This window comes from Zophobas morio, unplaced genomic scaffold, assembly GCF_036711695.1.
Source record: "Zophobas morio isolate AGI-343-1 ecotype UQ-CSIRO unplaced genomic scaffold, CSIRO_AGI_Zmor_V1 ptg000014l, whole genome shotgun sequence".
In the NCBI taxonomy this organism is placed as follows: Eukaryota; Metazoa; Arthropoda; class Insecta; order Coleoptera; family Tenebrionidae; genus Zophobas; species Zophobas morio.
Window position 1 is genome coordinate 26,006,295 of NW_026972119.1, and position 18,846 is coordinate 26,025,140.

The 18,846-nt window shown below is 37.0% G+C and overlaps 2 protein-coding genes across 7 annotated transcripts in view; one reads left to right on the top strand and one right to left on the bottom strand.

Annotated features, from left to right (window-relative positions):
- LOC135128710 (uncharacterized) overlaps positions 1-18,846 on the top strand; it is a 263,420-nt gene that overhangs the window by 65,845 nt on the left and 178,729 nt on the right. The window lies entirely within an intron of this gene.
- The window catches only part of LOC135128708 (uncharacterized), a 97,902-nt gene continuing 94,775 nt past the window's right edge, over positions 15,720-18,846 (bottom strand). For all 6 annotated transcript variants that reach the window (XM_064055739.1, XM_064055741.1, XM_064055737.1 and 3 more), the window contains exon 2: positions 15,720-17,195. In XM_064055739.1, coding sequence (XP_063911809.1) covers positions 16,190-17,194 — 1,005 coding nt within the window. In that variant the 5' untranslated portion in view covers position 17,195 and the 3' untranslated portion in view covers positions 15,720-16,189. The remainder of the gene's footprint in view (positions 17,196-18,846) is intronic.

Genomic DNA, 18,846 nt, shown 5'->3' on the forward strand with positions numbered 1-18,846 from the left:
TTCTTTCGTGTTCTACTATCTACGTGATTCTCTTGAAAGCTGCCAACTTATTATATGGCTCGAGGAAATTCGGAAGTTATAATCTCTCTTCGTTCATCGCCATTTAATGCAATATTTGCTTTCCGCGAGTATATCGCGGGAAAACAGCTGCCGCAGCCCACCTGGGGGCGGCGGCCCCGTTTTACGGTCCGCTTGAATTTGGAGAAAAGTGTCAGCGGAAATAAGTTCCGGCAGAAAACGCTTAATGGAAAATTATGGCGGTGGTTTCAGTTTCGCACGCGCGTTACGACCTGACATAAAAGACAAGTGCGATGACAAATTGACTGGGACATAAAAATGGAGTCGAGAGAATTTTTTTGAAAATCGAGTACATGTATGACAAGAAACCCACCATCCGGAAAATGTGTCATCAAAGGATTTATTTATAGTTTTCAGGTAGCGCCAGTTTTTTATCATTTTTAACAAAACGTTTTATCTTTTTCCGATCTACACGACGTTATTTTCAAGGTGCATTAAATTCTCACGACCTTAAACTTTTACAAAAACTTTATAGACGAAACTTGGAATTCTACCGGTCAGTAAGTGAAGGCCAAAATTTCAAATCACTGGACTAAATATTAATATAATTCCTTAATAAGAGTGCATTTTACCCATAAAATTTAATGCTCTTTCTGAGAAGCTTCCTTTAAGTGAGGCCGAATGCAATTAACATTAATAAGATAAATAGTATTTTAATGAAACTGCTTTTTATCACCGACAAATGATTTCATAAATAGTACATTATTTGTTTTGGAAAATATTTATTTTTAGAATGAAATGTGAAACGACTGAGCCTCCGGGTTAATTTTTTTTAATGACGCTATATACTTTTTCCGGAAAATAAATGTGACTTACTGAAGAACAACTTTAAAGTACTGAAACCAGAAACCCTGACGTTTGGCCAAAATGAGCTCAAGTATTTTGGTTTTTAAAGACAATGACGACTTGAACTAATAAGTATTTCAGAACATACTGAATTTCAATGTCGGGGGTCTTGGTAATAAAGTTAACAATTTAAATATAAGAGCTAGATTTCCCTGAAGTGTTGTGAGTCATGGCTGTCAAGAGAAGAAGTAGAAGAACTTCGATTTGATGGTCATAAAGATGTAAAATTGTGCCGTTCTGAACAGCTAGGGGGAGGTGTTATTACTTCAGTACGTAAGGATTTATTCTTTGGGGAACTTGATCTAAAAAAATTTGCAAGTGAGAAACTTTTAGAAGTTTGTTGTATCAAACTAAATTTAAGTAAATATACACTCGTAAATATGGACAAAACATCACATTTGCAATTTTCGGCTTGTCACAAACAAAAAATTTTAGTCTGTTAATTAAAGTTGCGAAAGTGGATGAAAATTTAATTTGGGAACCCCATATTGTGATTTTTTTTTTAAATAGTCATAGTCCTGGCGTAGGACACTTCATTACATAAACCGAAATACAGGTGCCAGCATGACTTGATGTAAATGCTGTTTCCAAATAACTTACAAAATATTCTAGAAGTAAACAAAATTAAAAATGTTTTAAGTTTCATGTTGTGAAAAGAAGTCTACATATACTGAAATAAAAAGGCATAATGTCAGCCCGCCCACCCACCCTGTCCCAATTGTGACGATTTTTCTTATTCGCCGTGAACCAAGGGGGCGGAGCTTAACTGCAAATTTCTTATTTCTGTACAAGAAATTAAAAACATGTTGTTCAAAGAACACTATGTATATTAAGAAACAAAAGCAAAATATAAAAACCCCGCCCACCCACCCCATCTCAGTTGGATGATTGGCGAGGCCACTTTGAAGTTTCTTCCAATAATTGTAGATTGTCACTTGTCAAAGTAAAATTCAATCTTCATCTCACAGGACCTAAATTAAACCAATGAAATTAAAAAGTGCTGGTGGCTTCTTAGTTTAGATTCCACTATTCTGCAACACAAAATTCACTTTTCATCTATTAAAATAAGCCAAGAAGTGGGTGGGATTAGTTTTACTTTTTGTTTACATTTCACTATTTATTAAAATAAAATCCACTTTTCGTCCAATAAAACGATTGATCGAGAAGAAAACCGGGTGGGTGGGCGGGGCCACTTTGAAGTTTGTTGAATAATTGCAGATTCGAACACTTGTCGCAGTAAAATTCAATATTCATCTCATACTAAATAAAATAACCCAATGATTAAAACGTGGACCTGGGTGGGATTAAGCAATATAAAAATTATTCATTTTTTCACAACAAGAAACTAATAACATATTTAAAATTGTATACGTATTTGTATTTTAGAATTACGCTCCGCTCTTCGGTCTAACAACGAATAAAAAATTCATCACAATTGAGCTTGGGATGGATATGGGTGGTAATTTCTCGTAGAAAAATGAGGATTTTACAATTAAGCTCCACCTCTCGGCTTACGACGAATAAAAAAATTATCAGAATTGAGACAGGGTGGGTGGGCGGGGCATAAATTTTGCTTTTTTTTCTTAATATACATAGCCATCTTTTCACAACAAGAAACTTAAAGCATGTTTAAAATAGTACATTTTTCAAAGGAAATATGGTTTTTGCAATTATGGGGCGGAGCTTAATTGCAAAATCGATATTTCCTTACAGGTACAAATTTTTCATTTTAAACATGTTTTAAGTTTTCATGTTGTGAAAAAAACTCTACACAACAAAAAGGCATAATGTAGGCCCGCCCACCCACCCTGTCTCAATTGTGATGATTTTTCTTATTCACCGTGAATCAAGGGGGCGGAGCTTAACTGCAAAATTCTTATTTCTTTACAAGAAATTAAAAGCAGGTTGTTCAAAGAACACTATGTATATTAAGAAACAAAGGCAAAATACAGAACCCGCCCACCCACCCTGTCTCAGTTGGATGATTGGCGGGGCCACTTGATGTTTCTTCCAATAATTGTAGATTGTCACTAACTTGTCAAAGTAAAACTCAATCTTCATCTCACAGTACCTAAAATAAACCAATGAAATTAAAAAGTGCTGGTTGGTGGGATTAGTTTTACCTTTTTAGTTTAGATTACACTATTTTTCAATACAAAATTGACTTTTCATCCAATAAAATAACCCAGTGAAGTTCAAAAATGGAAGTGGGTGGGATTAGTTTTGCTTTTTTGTTTAGATTTCACCATTCGTCCAATAAAATGATTGATCGAGAAGAAAACCGGGTGGGTGGGCGGGGCCAGTTTGACGTTTCTTTTAATCGTAGATTCGAACACTTAACAAAATAAAAATCAATCTTCATTCCACAGTAAATAAATAAGCCAACGAAATTTAAAAGTGGAATGGGAGGGATTAATTTTACCTTTTCTGTTTATATTCCACTAATTATCAGTACAAAAGCAAGTCGTCTTCCAATAAAATGACTGATCAAAAAAAAAAGAGGTGGGCGGGGCCAATTTGGAATTTTTTTAACGTTGAATTCGACATTTGACAAAATAAAATTCAATTTTCAAAAAAATATTTAAATAAGTATTTATTCATCTTTTCACAACAAGAAACTTATAACATGTTTAAAATTGTATATGTATTTGTATTTTACAACTACGCTCCGCCCCTCGGTCTTACAACGAATGAAAAACTCATCACAATTGAGCTTGGGATGGATATGGGTGGTAATTTCTCGTAGAAAAATAAGGATTTTACAATTAAACTCCAGCTCTCGGCTTACGACGAATAAAAAAAAAAATCATCAGAATTGAGACAGGGTGGGTGGGCGGGGCTTATATTTTGCCCTTTTTTTTTTTTTTTAATGTATATAGCCATTTTTTCACAACAAGAAACTTAAAACATGTTTGACATATTACATTTTTCCAAGGAAATTATGAGGCGGAGTCTAATTTTTCATTTTAAACATGTTTTAAATTTCATGTTATGAAAACAAGTCTACACATATTAAAACAGAAAGGCATAATGTAAAAATTCACGTTTCGTCCAATAAAATGAGCGAACGAGATGAAAACCGGGTGGGTGGGCGGGGCCAGTTTGAAGTTTCTTTTAATCGTAGATACGAACACTTGACAAAATAAAACTCAATCTACATGTCACACTAAATAAAATAAGCCAATGAAATTTAAAAGTGGAGCGTCTTTAATTATCAGTACAAAAACAAGTCGTCTTCCAATAAAATGACCGATCAAAAAAAAAGAGTTGGGAGTTTTTTAATTTTAAATTCGGCATTTGACAAAATAAAATTCAAGAAGTAAGCGAAATTCAAAAGTATATAACACGATTACTTAAGAACATATTTATTTCACTTGGTAATTTCTCGTAGAAAAATAATTATTGTACAATTAAGCTCCATCTCTCTTCTTAAGACGAATAAAAAAAATCATCCGATTTGAGACAGGGTGAACACACTGTTATGAAAGCTTTTTAAAAAAATTAAATAAAAAATTACATTATTGAAAAAAGATCAAACTGACATTTAAAAAACAATAATTTTACGACCAATGTGCGAAATGTTCTCCCTTTACTTCCTAGAAATAGTAAATACATTGCACAAAGTTTTCAAATGAATCTGTTCGAATATTAGGAGGAATCTCAACAATCAGATTTAATATTCTTTCTTGGAGTTCATCAATGCTTTGTGGTCTATTAATATAAACTCGATTTTTTACATAACCTCACAGAAATAAGTCAAGTGGAGTTAAATCGGGTGACCTAGCTGGCTACTCACCTGCTCCGCTTCGTCCTATACACCTTTCGGACTTGACGTCCGAAGCGAGGTGGTGCTCCATCTTGTTGAAACCAGATGGACTCTGCAGGTAAATTTGGGTTTTTGCGTTTTCATAGTAGGGAAATATTTGTCTTAAGTCGAGGAATAATACTTTGCTATATAATTTGGAGGTATATGTCTGATGACCAATCATGCCGTACCAAATATAAATTTTTTGGGGGTACTGTGTATGAACCTTGTGTGGATTTGTATTGAACCAGTATCTACAGTTGTAGCGATTCACATGCTCCTTCAAACAATAAGTACTCATCAGAAAATCATAATTGGTTTATGTTTAAATTGCCATCCAGATCTAGTCATGTCTGCCTGGTCCTTTTGGTCATTTTCGTCCTGTTTGTCCTTTTCATCTTTTCGTCCTTACCGTCCTCATCGTCCTTTTGGTTCTTTGGGTTATTTTCGTCCGTTTCGTCCTTTTGGTCCTTTTAGTGATTTTCGTCCTTTTGGTCCTGTTCGTCATTTTCTCCTTTTGGTCCTTTTCGTCCTTTTCGTCCCGTTCCTCCTTTTCGTTCTTTTGGTCAATTTCGTCCTTTTCGGCCTTTGCCTCCTTTTCGTCCTGTTCGTCCTTTTCATTCATTTTCGTCCTTTTGGTTATTTTCGTCCTTTTCGTCTTTTTTGTCCCGTTCGTTTTTTTGGTCCTTTTCGTCCTTTTGGTTCTGTTCCACCTTTTCATTCATTTTCGTCCTTTTGGTCATTTCCATCCTTTTGGTCATTTTAGTCTTTTTCGTCCTTTACATCCTGTTCGTCCTCTTCATTCATTTTCGTCGTTTTGGTTATTTTGGTCCTTTTTGTCCTGTTCGTCCTTTTGGTCATTTTCGTCCTTTTGGTCCTTTTCGTCCTATTCGTTCTTTTCGTCCTTTTGGTCATTTTCATCCTTTTCGTCATTTGCGTCTATTTCGTCCTGTTCGTCTTATTCCTTCATTTCGCCCTATTCGTTCTTTTGTTCTTTTGGTCATTTTCGTCCTTTTGGTCATTTTCGTCCTTTTCGCCATTTGAATGCACAGTGTTTTTGAAACCGTCGACCTAGAAACTTGTTCTCGATTGGGATGAGTTTAATTAAAAAGTGCCGCTACATTAGTATTCCTTCGACATCTGTCTCCATAGTCCACCATCATCAAGATTTCTATTCATTAACTTTCTGTCAATGGTGCCATTTTAGTATTTTATTGAAATATTTTTAAACCTGAATGTCTTAGAAGTTTGCTTTTCAGTACACACTGACAAATCGATGACAGTATTTTCAAAACTAACTACAATTTTCTATTTTAGAATTTATTCATAATAAGTAATTTATCATTTTATTTGCCGTTTTAGTTAAAAAAGTGCATGTATATGTCACAGTTTTAAATTCAGAAAAAAGTCTTCTGGCCCCGCCCACCCGCCCGCTATTTTCTTAAAGGGTATCATCTGCCAACATCAGTCTTATCTTAGCAAGCGCTAGCCCCGCCCACCCGCCCTCTACTGTCTCAAAGTATACGTCATTTGCCAAAATCAGTCATATCCTAATACGTACTAACCCCGCCCACCCACCCACGCTCTTGTCATTCTAGGTACTAATTTTATTGCTGTTCAAGTTGGAATCAAGTTTCATTCGAACTAGATAAAATGAATCACTGAAATGGAGATGGGGTGGGTGGGCGGGGTTAATTATATGTTCTTATAAATAATGGGAGTGAAGCTGTTAAAAAAGAATAAAAGGGCTAACTATAATTTTTTTGTTATACTGTGTACTTTAAGATTTATTTCTTATTTTAGAAGAAACACATCGGAGAACGGGTGGGTGGGCGGGGTTAACTATATGGTTTTCTGAAGAATGGCAGTGAGGCTGTTTAAAAGAGAAAAAAAAGGCTAACCGTAATTTTTTTTGTTTTTCTATTTACTTTAAGATTTATTTCTTACTTTAGAAGAAAAAATGGGAGAACGGGTGGGTGGGCGGGGCTAACTTTAATTTTTTCCTACAGAGTCTTTTATAATCAAGCAATAGCACACATAGCAATTTAACTCTTTCCTGCAGAATCTTAAAAACAAGCAATAGCTTGTGCGAAAAAAGCGGCGTTTTGCAACGTGTTATATACAAGATTTTTTGCAATTTTGAGCAACTAAAGGTAAATAGAAATAATTTTCAATCGAAAGTTAGGTGGCTGAAAATATTTCCTTGATTACTACCATTTATGTAATAAACAGCAAAAAAGTTGGATACCTTCGCTGGGCTTCCAAGTAAGATTGAAATTTTTTTCGAATTACCAAATGCAAAACAATATACTGGTCACTGCTTCCGACAAACTTCAGCTTAGTGTCTGGAAATCATCAAACGTTGCTGAAAGATAGACACTGAAAAACGTCAGGTTACTATTATGAACACCGTTTTGACACTCAAAATGATGAAAAATGTCGTCAGAGTGATTCAAAATTGCAAAAAAAAAACATTTTGTTGAGAAGAAACACAAGTCTCAACAAAGAATAACCCACGTTAGCTAGCAGCTAGAAGTGAAAAGCAAACATTTTGATTTTTTATTTTAATGCAATGCTTGCAATTCTCGTTAAAACATTCCGAGTTACATAAGGTGTATCATAAGAAAGCAAATATTGGGTTACCGTTGTTCCAACCATGTTAATGTATTCGCAAGAAAATTATATTTCAGACTTCCTGTTCTTCGAAAACCATACAGACATTTTATTTATCTTACCACCGAGAGTGAAAATATGTAAATCCGAACTTTGTTTGCATTTCATCCGACCGAATCATAGGTATTTGTCAAGGCAGCGTTCGCTAGTCTAGAAAGAAACGTGGCAATGACTATCGAATAATTATTGCATTCGGAACGTGACACCGTCACAAAGTCAATTTTCTGGCGCACCATCAGTAATTGAATTTCACATTCTTTGACATTTAATAAGTACGCAAGAATAACGTTTTTAAGATGAGCCGGATTCACACAGTAACCTTCAATAAAATTAACAAACAAGTTTTAATTCTTCACGAAACGGTATGACCGAGTAGCTTTTTTAATAAACGAAGGAGGATATAAACGGAATAATAGTAAACGGTGGCTTTTAAGAGGAGGAATTCCCTGGGTTCGGAGAGCTGTAGAATGAATTCAGCGATAATGGACGAAACCGCATAGATAGCATATTTAATTAAACCTGGCCCGTATTTAGCAGGATTGTTTCTCGCGATTTTGGTACAAAAAACGGCACGTAGACGTCTAGTGCGAAAATTTTGGTTTAACACCGTCTCGAAACTTGGCCAACTTCTGTCGCCCGAAATTCAGTTTCCAACTCATCGGTATGCCGCTCCGTGCCGCTCCTCATCTATATTTTAAAGCTCTAAGCAGCGGGGATAAATCTAGCCATAAACTTGGACAAATTCGGTGTTAAGAGAAAAATAGGGTTATATCTGTTCCAGCTCGCCTTCATTGATCCATTTCTGGAAATTTATGTTGTTTCGATGCTCCCGAAAAACGCGCCGTTTCGACCTCAGCTCGTATAAATCAAGGAGCAACGTCATAAAATTCCGGTAATGTAAGCAAAGCCGGCGAGTCGGAAGCTTTATCACATTCCAAAAGTGTTGCAGCTACATGTAGTCGACAAATTCGATATCTGCACCACTTCCTTTTAATACGCCGATAAATCAGCGAACTCCAGCCACCGCATATCTCATGTAGATTACCCAGGGGTACAATGCCAGAGTTTCGGATCGTTTTAAGTGGCTGCTGGAAGAATATTCAAGGAGCTTATTGAAACGCGAGTTCGCGAGTTTATTTTAAATCATCAGCGGAATCCGAAATGGCTGTCGGCGGTATTTTCCAATATATTAGGGGGCGGCGGGGCTCGATGGCAATTAGGGCGGCGGCCCCCGAAGTGTGTGACGCGCTCCCGGGGCGCCAGACACCGGGGAGGGCACGGAACTCGAACACAAGTGGCTTATAATCGATCTGTGTTTTTTTATTTTACGGATGGAAATTGGTGGTTTGAAGCGATCGTACACGAAGAGGAGGTTCGTCGGGACCAGAACATACTAGAATAATCGAATTACATGTAAGTACATAGCTCCAAAGAGATACTCAAAAAGTCGACTATAATTTATTCACAAAGAGTTGCGCCAACTTTTAAGTAAAAAAATTGTCTATCCTGGAAACTTTTTGATAAATGGGACGTTCTCATTTTCCTAAAGATAGCAAAAATTGCAAATTGGTAGGCACACGAAATTTCGTTATCGAATAACAAAACTGAACTACACTTACCATATGTCAGAGGAGAAACTTCTCAAAAAAAAAGTTCGATTTTACCTTTGAAAGTGGTGTAAATATCCGACTTCCGGTTTACACCATTCGATTCCTGAGAATGTTTAGATTCCAATGAATGATTTTTTACTCCGGGTAAATTAGCTGTTGGGGCTTGAGAGACTCATAAATGGGATCTTGTCATTTTTCTAAAGGTAACAAAGTGTAAAATTTCAAAAAATTTAATAGGTTCAGCAGAGAAGTTCCGAACCCGGATTCGCATTCAGGAGGTTCAAACTGGTAGACACAGTGAATTTCAGAAGTCTCCGTTATAGAATAAAAAAATTAAAACCATAGTTGTCATATGTCAGAGGAGAAAATTCTCAAAAAATATTTTTCGAGTTTATGGAATCACCATTCGAAAAGGGTGCAAGTATCCGAATTCCGGATTATACCATTCGATTCCTTAGAACATTGTGATCCCAACAAGTGGTTTTTAACCCGAAGATTCATATTAGTAGGCATAGAAAATTTCAGAAGCATACGTTATCGAATAAGAAAATTAGAACCACAGTTGAAATACTTATATGTTAGGAGAAAATCCCAACAAATGATTTTTTAGCACGGATAAGTTAGCCATTCAGGCTTGAGAGTCCCATAAATGGGGCGATGCGTTTGAAATAATTTGATTGAGTCTCGGAGATCTTTTTATATGTATTGTTTTTGAATCAAATTGATAGAATTTCGGAGTCCCCTCTGAGTCTTGTTCTCAGGAACCCCTTGGTTTTATTTCGCAAGTAATTTGAAAGAATTATTGGGGACTCCTTTCGTCTAGTTTTTGAAGTACATAATTTGAAAAAATTTGGGGGACACTTTTGATTTGTTTTTGAAGTAATTTGAAAGCATCTTGGGACCTCCTTGCGTCTAGATCTTGACCTAGTTTGAAAGAATTTCGGTCGGAGATTTTTTTGTTTTATTTCTGAAGTGGTTTGAAAAAATCTCAGGAACCCCTTATGTCTGGTTTTTGAAGTAATTTTAAAGAATCTCGAGGACACTTGCCTTTAATTTTTGAAGTAGTTTGAAAGAATCTGGGGGCCTAGGTACTTGCGTATAGTTTTTAAATTAGTTTTCACGAATCCCGGGGACTTCTTGCTTCTAGTTTTTGAAGTAGTTTGAAAGAATCTCGGAGACCTTTTTGTTTTTGTGTTTGAAATGGTTTGAAAGAATCTCGGGAACTCCTTGCTTCTGGTTTTTGAAGTAATTTTAAAGAATCTCGGAGACTCGTTGCGTCTAGTTAGTGAAGTAGTTTGAAAGAATCTCGGGGATCCCCTATCTCTGGTTTTTGTTTTAAAGAATCTTGGGAACTATTTGCGTCTAGTTTTTGAAGTAATTTTAAAGAATCTCGGGAACAACTTGCGTCTAATTTTTGAATTAGTTTTAAAGAATCTCGGGGAGTCCTTGTGTCTAGTTTTTGAAGTGGTTTGAAAGAATCTCGGAAACCCTCTTTATTTTGTTTTTGAAGCAGTTTGAAAGAGTTTGTGGTTTTTGAAAGTAGTTTTAAATAACTCGGGAAGTATTTGCGTCTAATTTTTGGAATACTGTGAAAGAATCTTGGGATTCCTTGCCTTGTTTTTAAAGTAATTTTAAAGAATCTCGGGAACTACTCCCGTCTAATTTTTGAATTAATGTTAAAGAATATCGGGGAATCCTTACGTCTAGTTTTTGAAGTAGTTTGAAAGAATCTCGGAAACCCTTTTTGTTTTGTTTTTGAAGTGGTTTGAAAGGATCTCGGGGACGCTTTGTGTCTGATTTTTTAAGTAGGTTTAAAGAATCTTGGGGACTTCTTGCGTCTAGTTTTTGAAGTAGTTTGAAAGAATCTCGGAGACCCTCTTTATTTTGTTTTTGAAGTGGTTTGAAAGAGTTTGTGGTTTTTGAAAGTAGTTTTAAAGAACTCGGGAACTATTTGCGTCTAATTTTTGGAATAGTTTGAAAGAATCTTGGGATTCCTTGCTTTGTTTTTGAAGTAATTTTAAAGAATCTCGGGAACTACTTCCGTCTAATTTTTGAATTAATTTTAAAGAATATCGGGGAACCCTTGTGTCTAGTTTTTGAAGTAGTTTGAAGAAATCTCGGAGACCCTTTTTGTTTTATTTTTGAAGTGTCTGGTTTTTGAAGTAGGTTTAAAGAATCTCGGGGATCTTTTTGTTTGATTCTGAAGAGGTTTCAAAGAATCTCGCGGATTCGTTGTCTCTGGTTTTTGGAGTAGTTTTAAAGAATCTCCGGGACCCCTTGTGTCTGGTTTTGAAGTAGGTTTAAAGATCTCGCGGAGTACTTGCGTCTAGTGTTTGAAGTACTTTGAAAAAATCTCGGGGATCTTTTTGTTTGATTTTGAAGAAGTTTCAAAGAATCTCGGGGATTCCTTGTCTCTGATTTTTGAAGTAGTTTTAAAGAATCTCGGGATCTATTTGCGTCTAGTTTTTGAAATAGTTTGAAAGAATCTGGAAGACCTTTCAAACTATTCTTTTTTTTTCTTCCTTTCGGAGATCCCTTGTGTATGGTTTTTGAAGTAGTTTTAAAAAATCTCGGGGACTCCTTGCGTCTAGTTTTTGAAGTAGTTTGAAAGAATCTCGAGGATGATTTTGTTTGATTTTGAAGAGGTGTGAAAGAATCTCGGGGACACTTTTGTCTGGTTTTTGAAGTGGTTTTAAAGAATCTCGGGAACCCCTGATGTCTGGCTTTGAAGTAGGTTAAAAGAATCTCGGGAACTCCTTGCGTCTAGTGTTTGAAGTAGTTTGAAAAAAATCTCCGGGATCTTTTTGTTTGATTTTGAAGTGATTTCAAAGAAACTCGGGGATTCCTTGTCTCTGGTTTTTGAAGTAGTTTTAAGGAATCTCGGGATCTATTTGCGTCTAGTTTTTGAAGTAGTTTGAAAGAATCTTGGAGACCTTTTTATTTTGTTTTTGAAGTGGCTTGAAAGAATCGTGTGAAATTCTTGTGTCTGGTTTTTGAAGTACATAGTTCTAAAAAATCTCAGGGACTCCTTGAGTCTAATTTTTGAAGTAAATTGAAAGGATCTAGGGGATCTTTTTGTTTTGTTTTTGATGTGATTTGAAAGAATCTCGGGGACCCTTTGTCTTTGGTTTTTGAAGAATTTTTAAAGAATCTCTGCAACTATTTGCGTATAGTTTTTGAAGTATTTTGAAAGACTCTTGGGATTCCTTGCCTTGTTTTGGAAGTAATTTATAAAGAATCTCGGGGACTACTTGCGTCTAATTTTTGAATTTGTTTTAAAGAATCTCGGGAAATCTTTGTGTCTCGTTTTTGAAGTAGTTTGAAAGAATCTCGGGGACTCCTTGTGTATGGTTTTTGAAGTAGTTTTAAAAAATCTCGGGGACTCCTTGCGTCTAGTTTTTGAAGTAGTTTGAAAAAATCTCGAGGATGATTTTGTTTGATTTTGAAGAGGTGTGAAAGAGTCTCGGGGACACCTTGTGTCTGGTTTTTGAAGTGGTTTTATAGAATCTCGGGGACCCCTGATGTCTGGTTTTGAAGTAGTTTGAAAAAATCTCCTGGATCTTTTTGTTTGATTTTGAAGAGATTTCAAAGAATCTCGGGGATTCCGTGTCTCTGGTTTTTGAAGTATTTTTAAAGAACCTCGGGATCTATTTGCGTCTAATTTTTGAAGTAGTTTGAAAGAATCTTGAAGACCTTTTTATTTTGTTTTTGAAGTGGCTTGAAAGAATCTTGTGAAATTCTCGTGTCTGGTTTTTGAAGTACATAGTTTTAAAAAATCTGGGGGACTCCTTGAGTCTAATTTTTGAAGTAATTTGAAAGGATCTAGGGAATCTTTTTGTTTTCTTTTTGATGTGGTTTGAAAGAATCTCGGGGACCCTTTGTCTTTGGTTTTTGAAGAATTTTTAAAGAATCTCTGTAACTATTTGCGTCTAGTTTTTGAAGTAGTTTGAAAGGCTCTTGGGATTCCTTGCCTTGTTTTGGAAGTAATTTATAAAGAATCTCGGGGACTACTTGCGTCTAATTTTTGAATTAGTTTTAAAGAATCTCGGGAAATCTTTGTGTCTAGTTTTTGAAGTAGTTTGAAAGAATCTCTGGGACCTTTTTGGTTTTGTTTTTGAAGTGGTTTGAAACAGTCCGTAACTACTTTTGTGTCTAGTTTTTCAAGTAGTTTTAAAGAAAATTGGGTACTCCTGCGTCTAGTTTTTGAAGTAGTTTGAAAGAATCTCGGGGACCCTTTGTCTCTGGTTTTTGAAGTAGTTTTACAGAATCTCGGGAACTATTTACGTCTAGGTTTTGAAGTAGTTTCAAAGACTCTTGGGATTCCTTGCCTTGTTTTGAAAGTAATTTATAAAGAATCTTGGGGACTATTTGCGTCTAATTTTTGAATTAGTTTTAAAGAATCTCGGGAAATCTTTGTGTCTCATTTTTGAAGTAATTTGAAAGAATCTCGGGGACCTTTTTGGTTTTGTTTTTGAAGTGGTTTGAAAGAGTCCGTGACTACTCTTGTATCTAGTTTTTCAAGTAGTTTTAAAGAAAATTGGAGACTCCTGCCTCTAGTTTTTGAAATAATTTGAAAGAATCTCGGGGATCCATTGTCTTTGGTTTTCGAAGTAGTTTTACAGAATCTCGGGAACTATTTACGTCTAGTTTTTGAAGTAGTTTGAAAGAATCTTGGAATTTCTTGCCTTGTTTTTGAAGTAATTTTAAAGATTCTCAGAGACTACTTCCGTCTAGTGTTTAAATTAGTTTGTAAGAATCTCGGAGACCCTCTTTATTTTGTTTTTGAAGTGGTGTAAAAGAGTCTCTGGTTTTTGAAAGTAGTTTTAAAGAATCTCGGGAAATATTTGCGTCGAGTTTTTGAAGTAGTTTGAAACAATCTTGGGATTCTTTGCCTTGTTTTTGAAGTAATTTTAAAGAATCTCCGGGAATACTTGCGTCTAATTTTTGCATTAATTTTGAAAGAATATCAGGGAATCCTTGTCTCTAGTTTTTGAAGTAGTTTGAAGGAATCTCGGGGACCCTTTGTGTCTGGTTTTTGAAGTAGGTTTAAAGAATCTCGAGGATGATTTTGTTTGATTTTGAAGAGGTTTGAAAGAATCTCTGGGACACCTTGTGTCTGGTTTCTAAAGTAGTTTTAAACATTCTCAGGGACCCTTTGTGTCTGGTTTTGAAGTAGGTTTAAAGAATCTCGGGGACTCCTTGCGTCTAATGTTTCAAGTAGTTTGAAAAAATCTCGGGGATCTTTTATTTGATTTTGAAAAGGTTTCAAAGAATCTGGAAGACCCTTTTTGTTTTGTTTTTGAAGTGATTTGAAAGGTTCTCGGGGACCTTTTGTGTTCGGTTTTTGAAGTAGGTTTAAAGAATCTCGGGGATCTTTTTGTTTGATTTTGAAGAGGTTTCAAGGAATTTCGGGGACACCTTGTGTCTGGTTTTTGAAGTAGTTCTAAAAAAATCTCGGGGACTCCTTACGGCTAGTTTATGAAGTAATGTGAGAGAATTTCGGGGGACTATTTGCGTCTAGCTTTTAATTATCTTTAAAGACTCTCGGGGACTCCTTGCTTCTAGATTTTGAAATAATTTGAAAAAATCTCAGAAACCCCTTCTGTTTTGTTTTTGAAGTGCTTTAAAAGAGAATCTTGGGGACCCGTTGTGTCTGATTTTTGAAGTAGTTGTAAAGAATCTTAGGCACTTCTTGCGTCTGGTATTTGAGGTACAATATCCTCCATAACTATATTGCATTATTTATTGATTTTGTTTTTTTTTTTACAATCTAATCGACTGTGGCGTTACATACCTTCATTTTTCCAGGGATTGCTCTGTTGGTAATGCATAATTTATACTTACTCTTTTTTTCTTTGGTCTCCCCCAACTAAAGCTTAATTCGAAGCGAAAAATATATCACACCAATTTTACCTCGAATTTTGAAAAAAAAGTTATGTCCGAAAATTTACAAAAAAAAATGCATTATTAGAAAAAAATGAAATAGTAAATAAAATAAAATTAGTGATTTTGAAAAAAATCTCGCGTCCCGTGATCCTAGAGGCGAATGGGAAATTTTACTTCATTTAAAAGTATATAAAATTTGGATTCTATTTCCGGACAGTGCACACGTTGAGAGAAAACAGGAAGGTGAACATTCGTCCGATATTCCTTATTACAATACTTCCTTAGTTTTCGCTCGAAAGTAAAAACTACCCATCCCCATATATCAATAATGGCCGTCAAGCAGCCGAAACTAAGTTTAAAGCAAAGTTCTGCCCCATCAAGCCAACACACCGTCCTTATGAAAAATGGACGAATCGTGTTTCGAAAATGTCACGGCAACTTGTTGCTGGCGAATTTTTTTCCGTCGATTTTAATAATAAATATTACGTCGGTTAAATCCCTTGCCTGCAAAAAATTTATAACGGGGCAATGAGTACCATCCATCCTTTCATGTCAAGTAATAAAAATTTCACGGACTGTGAAAGGCCCGATTCAATTGAAGATGAAAAATTTTCAGGGACGCGAATAAAAAAATCACTCGAGCATAATCTGACGTGCTTTATCTGTGCCACCTATACCATGAACACGCGAACATTTCATATTTTCATGCAAAACACTCGACGCATGAAATCCGCTCCTGGGACGACAAAAAAGCCATCGATTCGGGTTTAGTGTCATTAAAATAGCACTAGTGGCAGTTCGAGGTAAATAATAGACGGACGGCGATTCTGTCTTAGTTTATTTCCTTAATAAAAATAAATTACTTGTACAGTAAACCTAACTAAGTACATCTATCGGATGAGTTCGTAAGTAGTTTTTGGTTCAATTAGCATCGACACTTTAATAAAACGGAAATTGACGTGGTCCTTAAATTGGTTTCCTGATTCGAGCATCGAACATCTTTTCAAATAAAACTCCGTTCAGCATTCAGTCGACATTCAGCAAATTTAATTACCACTGCGGCTGCTGTCAGGAAGTGCGACAGATGGCGGTAGCTCCACTTCGTTCCTCTTTCGCCTACTACTAACATGGAGTTTTATTTTCGTTTAATTGGACCCACAGTCCGGATCACCCCAATCGTCAAAATCGTAATACTGACCAGTTGTACAAGTGTGTTAAGTATAGTTAGTTCATAAATGCGCGTTACGTTGGTATACAGCAAGATCACAATTTCCGAACTCTACGAGGAACTTTACTTGTTGTAGTAGTTCAAAGCGGCGGCGATAGCGGCTCGGGAGAACTCGCTGTCGCAGGGGTTGGTGTCCCAGAAAGCCCCAGGACAACCCCTCTGGTCGAAGCAGTCGTAGCTGATGTCGTTCGAAGAGGAGCAGCAGGAGATGATGGCCCAGACGCACCTACTGGGCTCGGGCGGCGCGGGTTGAGTGGGTCTTGTGGGTGCTGTGGGTCTCGTGGGTCTCGGTGGAGTGGGCGGGGGCATCGTCACGCCTTCGTTAGCGGCGGGGAAGCCCTCAGGGTCCGTCGGGTTGTGAACCAAAGGCGGCGTCTTAGGGAAACCCGGAGGTCTAGTCCTTCTCGTCGGAGTCACTTGAGTCGTGACCCTCTGCGGAGGTCTTTGTGTCACCCCCCCGTTATCCACCGCGTCCCACACATTCATATCATCTCCGTTGTCCCCCCCGTTGAACCTATCCGTAAACTTGGGAGTCGTCTCCGTCGGCGGGAGGTACGTAGGCCCTTTGAAGGGCGGATTGTCCTTCGGCACCCCCGGATTCACAGGCAGCGGCTGCGGCGGGTAGTAAATCGGAACTCTCCCCTCATACCCATAAATGGGTATAAAATAAGGTCGCTGTAACTGGTACACCGGCGGCCTCCACACACTTATACTCGGGTACGGCACCGAATACACCACCCGGCCCGACCAGGGCGTGTAGCTCCGCTTGCGTCTCGGCTTCGAGGGGGCTTTGTCCACTTCGGACTTGTGCGAGTTCTCGTGGATGAAGCCGTCCCCGCACCCCACTTGCAAGTCGGGGGCGGCGGTGGCTTGTTTGGAGGCGGCGACGCCGGCCTGCTGCGACGGGAGGACTTCTGGAGGATGATCTGTTGCTTCGGTGAGCAGCTGGGGTTGGGGCCTGTCCTCGCGCGCTCCGTATTGATTTCGGGCCGATTCGGAGGGATGGGAACTCCATGAACTGCCTGCCAGCGCTAGCGCCAGTGCTATCACGCGGATAAATGCCATCATCCTGCAACAATTGGCGGCGGTCAGTGCAAACAGTCGCACGATCGACGGGACGGGACATGTTCATTAGGGGAAAAATCGGGTACGGACTTGTACTTAGATTTAATAACAGTAATAATAATAATATTTTTATCGGAATATCGACGATAATTCCCGAAGACTACAAGCACATAAATCGTAAAAATTTTCTTATGTCACGGGAACATTAACCGTCCCCGCATCCCAGACGGCATCGATCCGTCGATTTTTTGCGAAACGAAATACTTGAATAATAACAGTCGGGATCTGGGATACCGGCGAATTAAGGGTTGCCCTTTTACTAAGATCCGTAATAACGCTGCCGTTTTTTGCTGTCACTCTTAAGAGTCGCGCGGACCGAAACCAGATTGGAAATTAGAAAAAAACTGATTTTGGCAAATATTTAACATAAAAAAAAGCTGGAGAGGGAGGGTTATAAAAACACGGGAAAATGGAGAGAGAAAAGAAAAAAGGCCACAAAAAATCGATAACAAAGGAGAAAAGAGACAAAAGAAACGTCAAAAATTTCACAAAAAAAGCAATAAAAAAAAGAAAAAAGTTGTCAAAAAGGAGGGGAAAAGGAGACCAAAGCCACAAAAAAGCCAAAAAAGACGACAAAAGTAAAAAAAAAGTCGAAAAGAGGGATAACAAGAGACAAAAAAATCAACTAAAAAATCCAGCAAAAATAAAGGCGAAAAACGCAACAAGGTGAAAAAATTGGTCTAAAGAGTTTAGACAGTACTTCCCTCGCTGTCGGAAACTTGACGACTGCATGCCTATTGTGTTTTTTTCTCATTACATTTTTGTAGTAGGAATTTAAAAAAAAATTGCGATGACGTCATCAACATTTTTGCAAGGACACGTATATCAGTTGGGATTGATGTAGTGTAATACTAAGAATAAAATTATTATATTCTCAAATTTTCGGGAAAATGAATTGGGTCGTTTTGAATATTGATTTGTAATAATCAATAAAATAACGAAACAATTTACTCACGTATACGTATCAGAGGCAACTGAAAATCGTGTATGTATAAACATTCTTAATTTAAGATGACAGGCGTAACAGCATACGTGAGAGTCAAACAGAGAAACTGTAAACAAAACGACCATCGGTTTTATTGCTTCGACTTCCGCTTATTATATAAAACATTGGGTTTTATTTTAATTCTTGACGGTGAAATTCACAATTGGTTGATTATAAACATGTCTATTTCACATTCGCGGAACCAAGTGAGCGCATAAAACAAATGCAGGTCTGTAATGTTAAAGTCGATGTAAATAAGCGTGCTACCCTTATGTTTCAACCGAGTTTTTCCTTTAACAAATTTTGTGTCTACCAAATTGGGTTGGTTGGGGTGTAATACTAATAATAAGTGTTGCCTTTAATTTAATCAATAAAATAAATTGACTTCATTAATTTTTTTGAACCACCTCTTAAGAAAATCTAAAAAACATGAATGGAATGATAAATCACAAGTACAAACTCATCATATTTTTTGCGTTTTAGATAGGATTTATTCAGCAAAATTTAAGGGTGACGTCATCAATTTTTTTAGGAGGGATGAACAAATACATTTTGAACAAAAGTTTACCATGCTTATAATAACTTTAAAATATTCCCAAGATTTCAAAGC